A 15,676-nucleotide genomic window follows, 5' to 3' on the forward strand; every position below is an offset into this window, starting at 1 on the left:
ACATTAAACTTGCAGATTGCTTTGTGAAATTGTAGATGAATCTTTTCATAACCTTACTGTTCCAATAGTACATTTAGAAGGTCACTGATTTTTGATAAAGATTGTAACTTGTAAGATATGTAGAGAGAATGTATAGAGAGTGTATATAGGAGAAAGTTTGAAGTGTGAATGAATTTTATTGAAGACAATACTCTAGTTTATTTGTATATAATATTTATTAATTAGTTGATATATTAAAGATAGAAATTTTGCTCAATTGAACAATGAGTGACTGCCTGTTTATGTGAAAATCACTTAGTTTTACAAAGAGTTAACAGATGACACAGATTTTCTGGTGCAGCAATATTCTTAAAAACATCATTCCACAAGTTCTTCCAATTTGGATCAACAGCTTGTCGACACTGAAACAAATACCAAGCACTTGTTTTATTCCACTACTGTTAATTAAATATGCCATATTACATAATGGTTACATTAAAAAAATATATATTCATTTACAATACATATTAGCTTTACCAGGTGATAATTTCATTTAATGAATTCACTTTTATATGTATTACTTTTTTAAGTATTCCAGGTCAATTCAGAGTTTTAACTGTTGGCACTGTATAAGGAATTCTTGGATATTCATTGTTAAACAGTGACATACATTGTACTGTATTGTATCTGGATATGTATTTGAATCAGATTGATGGTGATTGTGATGTAATAGAATATTTTGACTGGTGTATTTAAAGCTGGTCTTTCATTAGTCAAATGTTATAGGAATATTAAATCTCTTGATAAGGTGATGTTTTAAAACTTGTATTTAAATAGACATTATATAGCAAATATTGTTTTGAAATGACCATCTATAATGTTATGTCCAGTTATTTTAAAAGAACTAAAATTTATTTACCTCATCTTTGACTGGTTCAGGAAATCTGTTGCAGATATCATCCACTGCTGTCTTTACTACATCCTATATAATTTAATAATAATATTCACTCTACAGGCATAGTTATATATAGAATTGTGAAAATTACTGTAACATCACCACCTTCCATTTTTTAAACCCTGGACCAATGTAATCGACTGAGCAAATGCCTCACTCAGACAAAGAAAGATGAGTAAAGATTTTATTCCCTTCCTGAAGTTGTTCTTTTCTGCATTCATAGCAACAACAACTGAACACTGGGACATCTGTTATTGGCTTTACTGTAGTCCTACTCTCCTGAATCCTACTCACAAAGCTGAGAGTTTAAACTATTTCAAGTTTATACCACTATAACCAGTGTTTTAAACAAAAGACTGGCAGAAAAAAGGTGAATACTTTTCATCTCATGGTCATGATTCTAATCTGTTATCTGGGTTCAAATAACATAACAAGATTCCATTATTTTATAATGTAATGTGCAGTGCTTCAAATGAGACTTTTAACATATTATATGAATGAAGTGGGCTCCATGAGTTTAAATCAAAATAAATCTTCAAAATGTTTTACTGAAGAATCACAGTTAAAGGTAAACCACATTCTAAAACATTTTTGTTTATACAGGCCATGAGCACAATCTTAGTCAAATCTTCACTATTTGAAAGAAGTATGTAAATCAAAACTTTTCTCTTTTTTCATGGAGTTTCAGACCAAATTTATCAAATCTTTGCTTTTTAAGTTGTGCTAGAAATGTACTTTTTGGAGTAAAGAAGAACTTTTGTGGCCTTCATCATATATCCCATATTGGTGTACATAAAGTTCAAACAAAACTACAATTCAATGAACAGTTCTTACCTCATCTTTATAAACATCAGTATCAATAGAACTGACAATATCTTTACATAAATCACATTTCACTTCATTAAACGACAAATTTACACTTCTTCTTACCAGTCTCAAAAATGTATCTACAAAATACATTATGGATACAACTGATCAAAATCCATTTCATTGGGATTATGATGTAACAGGTCCTTTGTAACAGATGGTCATCTTTGTAGGAATACATTTCCTGTGAAACAGTTACTTTCTTTAGGTTAATATTGTAGGCTTAAAAATGAGAGGATAGGAGATACAAAAATAAGAGTAGGACATCTACATTGATATTATAATAGTATAATAGAAATTCACTTACTGTTTTTACAAACATGAATTTCTTCACAAGCCTTTTCAGGGTCTAAACCATTCTTGAGAGCTTTTTCTAATTCTGGTATATAAGTCAAACACTGAAAGACCATGACATATATATATTTGTTTATTGACAGATGAAAAGTACATTGTTTCTATGCTATAATTAGAGACAAACCTTATTTCTTAAGTCAAGTGGTCATCAAAACATTACCAAATTGAAACATATTGAAGATCTGAACACTGTATGTACAAGGTTCATCATATACTGGACCTACTCACCAATAATTTGAATGAAGCAGGCAGTGAATTACAAACTTTATATAATGTAGCATTAATCGCTGCTTCTGATTTATTATCTTTAACATAGGTATCAACCTCCTGTACTATTAATTTACATAGTTCACATCCAGCTCCATTTTCCTGAGCAAGAAAAATCAATCATATAAAATTATAATTTTAACATATTTCAATAAAACAAAAGTATGAACATGTTTTCTGGAACCTACATGTATCATAATATTTTCATATTTAAATGTTGAAAATTCAATCCTGAATTACAGATGAAACGTGCTGATTTGCAGAAAAAATATCTCAGTTTAATAATCTATAATCTACAAAAGTAGTCATTTGAAACATGTATCTGGGTCTTAAGTAGTCGTTGGCATTCCAGCAAATAGATATTCATCAATATATTCCTGTTTATTTTTATACTGAACACAATAAACTGCAAAGATAATTTCCTTACCTTTTCCTTTGGTTCTTCTTTGAGGGTAAAGCCCTTCTTTGATACAAGTGGTTGTGGTTGAACAATTTCAGATTCAGATTTCTCTTCACAATCTGGTGAACACCATTTTTTATAATCCTAGATAAGAGGAGAATAAAACCATTTTTATAACAGTCAGAGACAAAAATCTAAATATTGTTCTCCACCTTTTACAAAAGCAGGGTCAATAACTCAAAATAACAGTCATCAATACACATACATACGTATACTGAGGCTGATCAGTAGTGTTTAAAAATTAGGTTTAGAAACAGAGTAAGGGTAACAGAATGGTAAAGCATTAGACATTTAATAACACAATGATAAGAAATTTGAAACTGGGGCATTGAGGCTGATCATAATCATGGAAACAACAGATAACAGATGATGCATGATCACATATATCCACCCCATGTGGAATATACAAATGTACACAACCATTAATCTCAACTTTAATCTGGCTTTTTGGGGGCTTTTAATAACATAAGTAAATGGTGTGATTATATTAGACCTATATCTAGATAAAATAAAGTTACCTCAGGAAAAATTATCTTCATTTCAGTTTTACAAATATCACATGATGCAAACCTTGGCTTCTCTATCTCATCTATTAAAAGAATATGATTGAAATATTGAAGCGGTGTCTACTAGCTTTTTAAAATTTTACTGCTGTAGGCTACTATAGCATTTTGAAGAATCACAGCACAAAGGGAATTTAATGCTGATTCATGCAATCAGATCAAAACACGGTTCTAAATATTATCTTGCTTGGTTAGTTGGTTCCTCAATCTTGTACTTAGATCGGTCATAGTTTTTGCCTCCCTTATGGCCAACATTTTTAACCTCCAACCAATAAGAACACTGACTCAAAATTGCTTCACTTACCACTGGAACATACATGTATATCTGAACATGCTTTTTCTGGATCTAGTCCACTTTCTAATGCTTTGATCAACTCAGGTTCAAAAGATTTACACTGGAACATTTGAATAATCATTTTAAAAACCTTTTGACTTTTATTTTTGTTATAATACAATTTATTACTATTTCTTGAATTGAACTATTGTTACGATGAGTAATTTAGCAATGACCCGATGCTTTTGTATCAAGAGCGATATGAAAATTCTTAACAAATATGCCTGTATGTAGGTTGTGTATTTCACTTGCTAAACATTTGCATATTATATTAAAACCAATTCCACACATACACAAACAAATATTCTAACAAGATAAACTACATATCAAAGCTATCAAAACAAAGATATTTAACCTGCTGCAACATCCACTGAGCTGTACAGAGAGTCCTGAGTCTGTGGTTACAAAATTTTCAGTATGTAATATCTTTTCATTGAAAACAAAACATCAAAACAAAACAAGAAATATACATTAAACAGCAATAAACAATTCACTTACCATCACAAAGATGAATCTTAGTACAAGCCTCTTTAGGATCTAAACCTTCAGCTAAAACTTTGACCAAATTTGGTGCAAAAGTTAAACACTGGAATTAAGAGAATAATATGATTCGTTTATTCTTTGTCCGAATACAAATTAAATTTAAAAAATATCTGGCACCACAGTCAACAGAATCTTTCTCTCATTGCTGAAATTTTATACTTCATTTAGTGACAAAATTATTTCATTAAAGTATAGACCCTACTTACTGTAGTTTTCAAAGGATCAGGCAACTTGTTACAGATTTTATATAACGTTGAATTGATTGCAGCTTCTGATTTATTTTCCCTGACAAACTGATCTATTGTCTGTACAACAAACTGACATAAATCACAACCTCCTCCCTAAAACAAAACAAATATTCTTATAACAGGAGACAAACGGATAAATAATGCCACTAGGCACTATTTCTTTCTATTTCTTTCTGTTGCAGTTTTTTAACAGTTTTTTTCATGTTCAATACATTTGAAATAGATATCAGTATTTAAATATTGCCATTTTGTATTTATTAATGATCTACCTTTATCGGATTTGTCTTCAAAGAGTCTTCATGATGATTGTGAACATTCAAATTACCTGAAATAAATTTGTAATCAAATTTTACATCAAAAAACCATTAGAAGTAGCATTAATTTCCATGTTTGCTTGGTTATATCTGGTTGTTTCCTATGTATTTTGTTTCTTTCTGTTTCATCCTATGCATATTTTGGTTCTGTCTCATGTAAATTTTGTTTCAACCCAGTTTACCCATCAGTGATGCAGGTAAGAGAGGCTGACATGGAAAAAGCGTCTAGTTGTTCGGATGGGACAATAAACCGAGGCCCCGTGTGCTACAGGCTGTGCACGTTAAAGATCCCTCGACAGTTGGAAATCGAAAAACAGCAGGCTAATGCCGCTGTCCTGGCAAAATTTCCCTCATGGCACCCTGCATGGCGTTGCCCGTCTTCATTAGCCCACAAGATGCAGAAGAGTAGGACATAAAACTCCATTCATTTCATTTTCATTTCATTTCATGTAAATTTTGAATACTTTTATATTTTCAGAATTTCTACTTACCAGAGCACAGGTGAATTTTAGTACAGGCTTCTTTAGGATCTAAACCTTGAGCTAAAACTTGAACCAATTCAGGAATAAATCCTAAACACTGAAAATAAATTTGAAATAGCTCAGAAAATATAATTGATTTAATAATATCAGGTGATTCATTATAGATTTTATATAAAGTTTATAGAATATAATAAATAACTTACTGTAGATTTAATAATATCAGGTAATTTATTACAGATTTTATATAAAGTTTATAGAATATAATAAATAACTTACTGTAGATTTAATAACATCAGGTAATTTATTACAGATTTTATATAATGTTTATAGAATATAATAACTTACTGTAGATTTAATAATATCAGGTAATTTATTATAGATTTTATATAATGTTTATAGAATATAATAACTTACTGTAGATTTAATAATATCAGGTAATTTATTACAGATTTTATATAAAGTTTATAGAATATAATAAATAACTTACTGTAGATTTAATAATATCAGGTGATTCATTATAGATTTTATATAAAGTTTATAGAATATAATAAATAACTTACTGTAGATTTAATAATATCAGATAACTTATTACAGATTTTATATAAAGTTTATAGAATATAATAAATAACTTACTGTAGATTTAATAATATCTGGTAATTTATTACAGATTTTATATAAAGTTTATAGAATATAATTAATAACTTACTGTAGATTTAATAATATCAGGTAATTTATTACAGATTTTATATAATGTTTGTAGAATATAATTAATAACCTACAGTAGATTTAATAATATCAGGTAATTTATTACAGATTTTATATAATGTTTATAGAATATAATAACTTACTGTAGATTTAATAATATCAGGTAATTTATTACAGATTTTATATAAAGTTGCATTAATGGCTGCCTCTGATTTATTTTGTTCAATATATTGATCAACAGCTTGAACAACAAATTCACATAACTCACAAGCTCCTCCTGCCTAAAATAGACAAGATGGTATTTCCTATAAAAAAAACATCACTGCAAACAATTTCAAATTTGGAAGATCAAAACTGAGGTATGAGAGCCAATTTGTACAGTCAGTCAAAAGCAATATCTTGAATAATACTCCTTTTTCAATAAAGTGTCAATTTGATTATCATCTTACAATTTATTATAATTTTCATAAATTTTTATGATAGTGTTTCAAAGAGGCCAGTAGCCAGCATTTTACATCCATATAAGGAGCGTTTCAATTAATGACTATACAAGTTTGCTGCAATGATTGGGTTAACACTAAAAAATACAACACAATAATTCAAAATAATCACTGCCATGGATAGATTAAGAAGCTATTTTCTTCAATTCTGACCTGATTTTGAGTATATTTAACTTCTGTTGCTTTAGGTTTGAGTAAAGATGGAGCTTCAACAACTGGTTTATTTGGATCTAATGAACAGAATGAATGAGTGAGTTTTACAAAATCATTATATGGTAATTTATCACAGGCATTTATTGTGTGTGACTTATGACTAAATTGGGGACTTATCACAAAATGTTTCAACAAAATAAAACAAGTTTTGTTCAATTCTATAAAACTAATGAAAAGTATTTTTTTACGTAGGCCTATATTTGTTTGTAATTATATCAAGGGGAATATATATAATATTTAGTAATGTAAGGAATTGAAGAGTATACTAGATAGGTATAACATTTACCTTCACAGAGTTTTATAGCAACACAAGCTCTAATTGGATCAAATTCTTCAGTTAATACTTTAGCCAAGTTTGGTGCAATTGAATAACACTGCAGTGAAAATAAATGAAACTATGTCTATAACAAATACTATATAATACAAAGCCAGAAGTTTTTATGATTTTAGTTTCTATCTTTAGTCAAAGATAGAGTCAAATTCCCTCTCAAAAATAATATATGTTATTCACAGGGATATCATGATAGTAATCTCAAACCAATTCTCAGTTATTTCCAATTTGTTGTATCTGTTATTTTACATAATAATCAATGTTTTCAAATTAATAAGTTTAAAAAATAATACCATTTTCTTAATATCATCGGGTAATGAATTGCAAATTTTAAATAATGTTGAATTCACTGATTTTTCTGTTTTATTCTCACCAATAACCGAATCTAGAATCTGAACTACAAATTTACAAACATCACATTCTGGATTCTATAAAAATGAAAATAATATCATATCTAATGTCACATATTATTGAGTGAGTTTTAAGTAGATGTGCCATAAACTATACATGCACCAAATATTTGATAAAGGTGCTACCAATATCTTTATCAGTATTTGAGTAATTTCTAATGTGAACTTGTGAAGTTTGTTATATTTAATAGAAATATGCCAAATATGTTATAGTGCCTTCATTTGGATAAAGGTAACGGTATGAGCTGACATACACAATTCTCATAAAATTACAAGTATTCAGGAATTTTTGGCAACAACAAATCATCTGAAGTAGTATTCATGTGACTTACAGCTTGCAGTTCTAAATTCTTGATTTCATTCTCAACCTTTCTTTCATTGCTTGTAGTTCCTAAAACAATAAATTTAACATGTCAAATATATTTTGAACAATCGTTTTTAAAACACATACACTATCAAAAAAGAACCACCTCCTTTAAATATCTGATTTTATATAAATTTATCGAGATCATCTATGAAATGATCCTAAAAAGATTCTTATACTAGAAATAAATAATATAATTAAATAATAAAAATCTATTTATTTCAATAAACAAATATTTCATAACTGACCGGTACACAGATGAATTTTAGTACAGGCTTCTTTAGGATCTAAACCTTGAGCTAAAACTTGAACCAAATCAGGAATAAATCCTAAACACTGAAAGAGAATCAAAACAACTGATAAGAATGAAAGTTATTGTAGATTTAATAATATCAAATACTTAATTTAGGTAGAAATTTATATCATAATATATATTATATAGAATGAAATAAATAACTTATTGTAGATTTAATAATATCAGGTTATTTATTATAGATTTTATATAATGTTTATAGAATATAATAAATAACTTACTGTAGATTTAATAATATCAGGTTATTTATTACAAATTTTATATAATGTTTATAGAATATAATATATAACTTACTGTAGATTTAATAATATCAGGTAATTTATTACAGATTTTATATAATGTTTGTAGAATATAATATATAACTTAGTGTAGATTTAATAATATAAGATAATTTATTATAGATTTTATATAAAGTTTATAGAATATAATAAATAACTTACTGTAGATTTAATAATATCAGGTTATTTATTATAGATTTTATGTAATGTTTATAGAATATAATAAATAACTGACTGTAGATTTAATAATATAAGATAATTTATTATAGATTTTATATAAAGTTTATAGAATATAATAAATAACTTACTGTAGATTTAATAACATCAGGTAATTTATTACAGATTTTATATAAAGTGTATAGAATATAATAAATAACTTACTGTAGATTTAATAATATCAGGATATTTATAACAGATTTTATATAATGTTTGTAGAATATAATAAATAACTTACTGTAGATTTAATAATATAAGATAATTTATTATAGATTTTATATAAAGTTCATAGAATATAATAAATAACTTACTGTAGATTTAGTAATATCAGGTAATTTATTACAGATTTTATATAATGTTTATAGAATATAATAAATAACTTACTGTAGATTTAATAATATCAGGTAATTTATTACAGATTTTATATAAAGTTTATAGAATATAATAAATAACTTACAGTAGATTTAATAATATCAGGTAATTTATTACAGATTTTATATAAAGTTTATAGAATATAATAAATAACTTACTGTAGATTTAATAACATCAGGTAATTTATTACAGATTTTATATAATGTTTATAGAATATAATAACTTACTGTAGATTTAATAATATCAGGTAATTTATTACAGATTTTATATAATGTTTATAGAATATAATAACTGACTGTAGATTTAATAACATCAGGTAATTTATTATAGATTTTATATAATGTTTGTAGAATATAATAAATAACCTACTGAAGATTTAATAATATCAGGTAATTTATCACAGATTTTATATAATATTTGTAGAATATAATTAATAACTTACTGTAGATTTAATAATATCAGGTAATTTATTACAGATTTTATATAATGTTGCATTGATGGCTGCCTCTGATTTATTTTGTTCAATATATTGATCAACAGCTTGAACAACAAATTCACATAATTCACAAGCTCCTCCCTGAAATATTTGAAAATATTTTAGATAGAGTTCATAAGCAGATGATATGAGAATGGTAATGATTTTTAAATTGATTAATTATAACTTAACTTATCAAAAATGCTCCCTTCAGATATTCTCTTAATTAGTGTCAAATCCTGTGGTTATCAAATAAAATCTATTCTCAATCTAAATCAGTAAAACTTATGTTATGTAAGAAGTCAAGAAGACTTACTGCTGTTGATTTCTTGGAAACTTCTTCTTTAGTTTTTTTGTTTTGATCAATAAGATAACCTATGAAAATTAAAATACATAATATGGACCTTTAATAAAAATAGTAAGAAAAAGATATAATAATAGGAATAATCTTACTATTGGGTTAAAAATTTTATTTCGTACTTTCTTCAGGATAATTTAAGCATTAAAAACATATATTTTAGTTTTAGAGACAATATGACTTACCAGTACACAGATGAATTTTAGTACAGGCTTCTTTAGGATCTAAACCTTGAGCTAAAACTTGAACTAAATCAGGAATAAATCCTAAACACTGAAAGAGAATCAAAACAATTGATAAGAATGAAAGTTATTGTAGATTTTTTACAATATCAAATACTTAATTTAGGTAGAAATTTATATCATAATATATATTATATAGAATGAAATAAATAACTTACTGTAGATTTAATAATATCAGGTAATTTATTACAGATTTTATATCAAGTTTACAGAATATAATAAATAACTTACTGTAGATTTAATAATATCAGGTAATTTATTATAGATTTTATATAAAGTTTACAGAATATAATAAATAACTTACTGTAGATTTATCAGGTAATTTATTACAGATTTCATATAAAGTTTACAGAATATAATAAATAACTTACTGTAGATTTAATAATATCAGGTACTTTATTATAGATTTTATATAAAGTTTATAGAATATAATAAATAACTTACTGTAGATTTAATAATATCAGGTAATTTATTATAGATTTTATATAAAGTTTATAGAATATAATATATAACTTACTGTAGATTTCATAATATCAGGTAATTTATTACAGATTTTTTATAAAGTTTATAGAATATAATAAATAACTTACTGTAGATTTAATAATATCAGGTAATTTATTACAGATTTTATATAAAGTTTACAGAATATAATAAATAACTTATAGTAGATTTAATAATATCAGGTAATTTATTACAGATTTTATATAAAGTTTACAGAACATAATAAATAACTGACTGTAGATTTAATAATATCAGGTAATTCATTAAAGATTTTATTTAATGTTTGTAGAATATAATAAATAACCTACTGAAGATTTAATAATATCAGCAAATTAATCACAGATTTTATATAATATTTGTAGAATATAATTAATAACTTACTGTAGATTTAATAATATCAGGTAATTTATTACATATTTTATATAAAGTTGCATTAATGGCTGCCTCTGATTTATTTTGTTCAATGTATTGATCAACAGCTTGAACAACAAATTCACATAACTCACAAGCTCCTCCCTGAAATATTTGAAAATATTTTAGATTGAGTTCATAACCAAATGATATGAGAATGGTAATTATTTTTAAATTGATCAAAACTTATCAAAAATGCTCCCTTTAGACATTTTCTTAATTAGTGTCAAATCCTGTGGGTATCAAATAAAATCTATTCACAATGTAAATCAGTAAAACTTATGTTATGTAGAAGTCAAGAAGACTTACTGCTGTTGATTTCTTGGAAACTTCTTCTTTAGTTTTTTTGTTTTGATCAATAAGATAACCTATGAAAATTAAAATACATAATATGGACCTTAATAAAAATAGTAAGAAAAAGATATAATATTAGGAATAATCTTACTATTGGGATAAAAAATTTATTTCGTACTTTCTTCAGGATAATTTAAGCATTATAAACATATATTTTAGCTATATTATTGTCCTGTTATTTGACGTTTTGGCTTACTGCCTTCTTCAGAAACACCCAAAATAGATCTCAATATTTTAGTTTTACAGACAATATATCTTACCAGTACACAGATGAATTTTAGTACAGGCTTCTTTAGGATCTAAACCTTGAGCTAAAACTTGAACCAAATCAGGAATAAATCCTAAACACTAAAAGAGAATCAAAACAACTGATAAGAATGAAAGTTATTGTAGATTTAATAATTTCAAATACTTAATTTAGGTAGAAATTTATATCATAATATATATTATATAGAATGAAATAAATAACTTACTGTAGATTTAATAATATCAGGTAATTTATTACAGATTTTTTATAAAGTTTATAGAATATAATAAATAACTTACAGTAGATTTAATAATATCAGGTAATTTATTACAGATTTTATATAAAGTTTACAGAATATAATAAATAACTGACTGTAGATTTAATAATATCAGGTAATTTATTATAGATTTTATATAATGTTTATAGAATATAATAAATAACTTACTGTAGATTTAATAATATCAGGTAATTTATTATAGATTTTATATAAAGTTTACAGAATATAATAAATAACTTACTGTAGATTTAATAATATCAGGTAATTTATTATAGATTTTATATAATGTTTATAGAATATAATAACTTACTGTAGATTTAATAATATCAGATAATTTATTATAGATTTTATATAAAGTTTATAGAATATAATAAATAACTTATAGATTTAATATAATGTTTAAAGAATATAATAAATAACTTACTGTAGATTTAATAATATCAGGTAATTTATTATAGATTTTATATAAAGTTTATAGAATATAATAAATAACTCACTGTAGATTTATCAGGTAATTTATTACAGATTTCATATAAAGTTTACAGAATATAATAAATAACTTACTGTAGATTTAATAATATCAGGTAATTTATTATAGATTTCATATAATGTTTAAAGAATATAATAAATAACTTACTGTAGATTTAATAATATCAGGTATATTATTATAGATTTTATATAAAGTTTATAAAATATAATAAATAGCTTACTGTAGATTTAATAATATCAGGTAATTTATTACAGATTTGATATAATGTTTATAGAATATAATAACTTACTGTAGATTTAATAATATCAGATAATTCATTATAGATTCTATATAAAGTTTATAGAATATAATAAATAACTTACTGTAGATTTAATAATATCAGGTAATTTATTACATATTTGATATAATGTTTATAGAATATAATAACTTACTGTAGATTTAATAATATCAGATAATTTATTATAGATTTTATATAAAGTTTATAGAATATAATAAATAACTTATAGATTTTATATAAAATTTATAAAATATAATAAATAACTTACTGCAGATTTAATTATATCAGGTAATTTATTACAGATTTGATATAATGTTTATAGAATATAATAACTTACTGTAGATTTAATAATATCAGATAATTTATTATAGATTTTATATAAAGTTTATAGAATATATTAAATAACTTATAGATTTAATATAATGTTTAAAGAATATAATAAATAACTTACTGTAGATTTAATTATATCAGGTAATTTATTACAGATTTGATATAATGTTTATAGAATATAATAACTTACTGTAGATTTAATAATATCAGATAATTTATTATAGATTTTATATAAAGTTTATAGAATATAATAAATAACTTACTGTAGATTTAATAATATAAGATAATTTATTATAGATTTTAGATAATGTTTATAGAATATAATAAATAACTTACTGTAGATTTAATAATATCAGGTAATTTATTACAGATTTTATATAAAGTTTATAGAATATAATTAATAACTTACTGTATGTTTAATAATATCAGTTAATTCATTCTAGGTTTTATATAATGTTTATAGAATATAATAAATAACTTACTGTAGATTTAATAATATCAGGTAATTTATTATAGATTTAATATAATGTTTAAAGAATATAATTAATAACTTACTGTAGATTTAAAAATATCAGGAAATTTATTATAGATTTTATAACAAGTTTATAGAATATAATAAATATCTTACTGTAGATTTAATAATATCAGGTAATTTATTACAGATTTTATATAATGTTTATAGAATATAATAAATAACTTACTGTAGATTTAATAATATCAGGTAATTTATTACAGATTTTATATAAAGTTGCATTAATGGCTGCCTCTGATTTATTTTGTTCAATATATTGATCAACAGCTTGAACAACAAATTCACATAATTCACAAGCTCCTCCCTGGAATGATAAAATCTCTAATAATAACTAATATCTTTGAACTTTTCACATATAAACATGATTTTTGTAATTCCAATGTCTATGGATTCTGCATCCCATCAGTCTTCCTATGATGGTACATATATAGGTTTTTTTTTTAACAAGAAATATCAGAAAAATAAGATAAAAATTGGATTATAAACTTACAGCCCCTGGTTGTTTTGACTGAACTGGTTTTAGAACTCTTGGAGATTCCTTTACTTCTTCTCTTGCAGAACAGACACCTAGATGTCCACATAATTCCTGTGGTTTCTGAAAATACCAAAATTGGTTAGTATCAAATATGTCTGAATACCTGTCACTAGATCACTGGTTCATTACCGGTACTAATAATCATCCAACTAAGTGAAATCAATGAGGTTTGTTCAAATGATCTCCAAAGCTAACTGTCTTGATATATTAAAAAATATTCACCATCTGGGTTGCCATGATATCCATTGTTTCTGGACTTGCTCCATGTACGATATCCTGACATTGTGACTTCTCATCTTTAGGTAACTCATTGCACATAGACAGGAGATGATGGGTCACTTGAATCTACAACAAATAAAAATTGAATTCTGTTGATGACGATACCCCGATGAAGATTCTATATATTCCTAAAAAAATATTGAAAGCACAGGAAGGGATCTTGTCAAATGAGCTCTAGTCATATTCCTGTGCTAATATAAACCTTGTCAGGGTGGGTCGTTGGGAAATGGACATAATAAAATCATAAAATTTCTTTTAGAAGTTTTGTCTCACCTGTTTGTCCTGATTTAGTAGAGAATCATGTAAATTCTCAATGAAAGTTAAACATAATTTACAGCTCACTTCATCTTCCAAAGATTCTAATGATATTACTGGTGATCCTGGAAAATATTGTTCAGTTTATGTGGAAACTTTCTAAAATTTAAACATGGGCTTGAATCAGACAGCAACTGTGATTTCAGCTAGAAACTGGTGGCATGTAGGAGAATTTAATCAATTGTTTCTGAACTGAGCCAACCGCAGCCAGTTCATCAATCCTTTGCCAGGTGCATTTCAATCATGCCGAACAGTCCCAAACCACTGTATCCATCCAATGGAATGTACTATAAAATTTAACAGAATTTCAATGTAAGAGAAGGAAAGAAAACAGCACAAATTTATGTAGCATTAGGATTTAGGGGGAGTAATACCACACATCTTAAATCAAAATCCAAGATTCCTGATGCCTGCTTAAAGAAAAATAGGATGAACATTTCTTTGGTTTGCAAAAATCAATTCCAATATTTACCTGTTGCAAACACAACACAAATGGCAAGTATAATCACCCTAAACATGGCTCTACTTGCAACTCGACTTTTCAGTGCTGATCATAGAGAAGAGAAAATAGATGGTAACATTGGACTCTTACCCCCAGAAGATAGGATTTATCAGTCACATGATCACATTTCTATAGTTTGAACACTCCAACTATCATGAAGTAAACTGATAAGATCTCCAGTGTTATCAACACTTCACTCAGATGTAGTTTAGGAACAGATAAAAGTGAATAGTAAGACAAAAAAAAAAGTTTGATTACCAATTAATTCAAAATGAATCAAAATACATTGATAACACTATCCCTTTCCTGTATTTGTATAGACTTTCCTTCTTTAAAGGTGCAAATATTAAAGATTCCCTTGACCATTATTTTATCTTGCTTTATATTACTGCCAACAAAACATGAAGCACTGAAGAATGTGTCCTACACATATTCACAATGTATACTTTTTGTTTAAGTCTTGTCCCAAATTTACATACACAA

At 25.6% G+C, this 15,676-nt stretch overlaps 1 protein-coding gene across 1 annotated transcript; it reads right to left on the reverse strand.

The window, feature by feature from the left end:
* Positions 1 to 290: 290 nt before the first annotated feature.
* Positions 291 to 15,209, reverse strand: LOTGIDRAFT_154130 (hypothetical protein; the record flags this gene model as incomplete). Its single annotated transcript, XM_009061849.1, has 29 exons — positions 291 to 401; positions 899 to 961; positions 1,769 to 1,881; positions 2,109 to 2,199; positions 2,384 to 2,524; positions 2,850 to 2,966; positions 3,750 to 3,751; positions 4,278 to 4,365; positions 4,529 to 4,663; positions 4,840 to 4,895; positions 5,376 to 5,463; positions 6,073 to 6,141; positions 6,215 to 6,352; positions 6,725 to 6,801; positions 7,071 to 7,158; positions 7,409 to 7,543; positions 7,858 to 7,916; positions 8,138 to 8,225; positions 9,511 to 9,645; positions 9,860 to 9,918; positions 10,087 to 10,174; positions 11,026 to 11,160; positions 11,365 to 11,423; positions 11,670 to 11,757; positions 13,732 to 13,866; positions 14,053 to 14,157; positions 14,320 to 14,442; positions 14,650 to 14,756; positions 15,164 to 15,209. 29 exons carry the CDS (start codon positions 15,207 to 15,209, stop codon positions 291 to 293), a joined length of 2,739 nt encoding a protein of 912 aa, XP_009060097.1.
* Positions 15,210 to 15,676: the final 467 nt, after the last annotated feature.

This window comes from Lottia gigantea (genome assembly GCF_000327385.1).
Source record: "Lottia gigantea unplaced genomic scaffold LOTGIsca_5, whole genome shotgun sequence".
NCBI classification, from domain to species: Eukaryota; Metazoa; Mollusca; class Gastropoda; family Lottiidae; genus Lottia; species Lottia gigantea.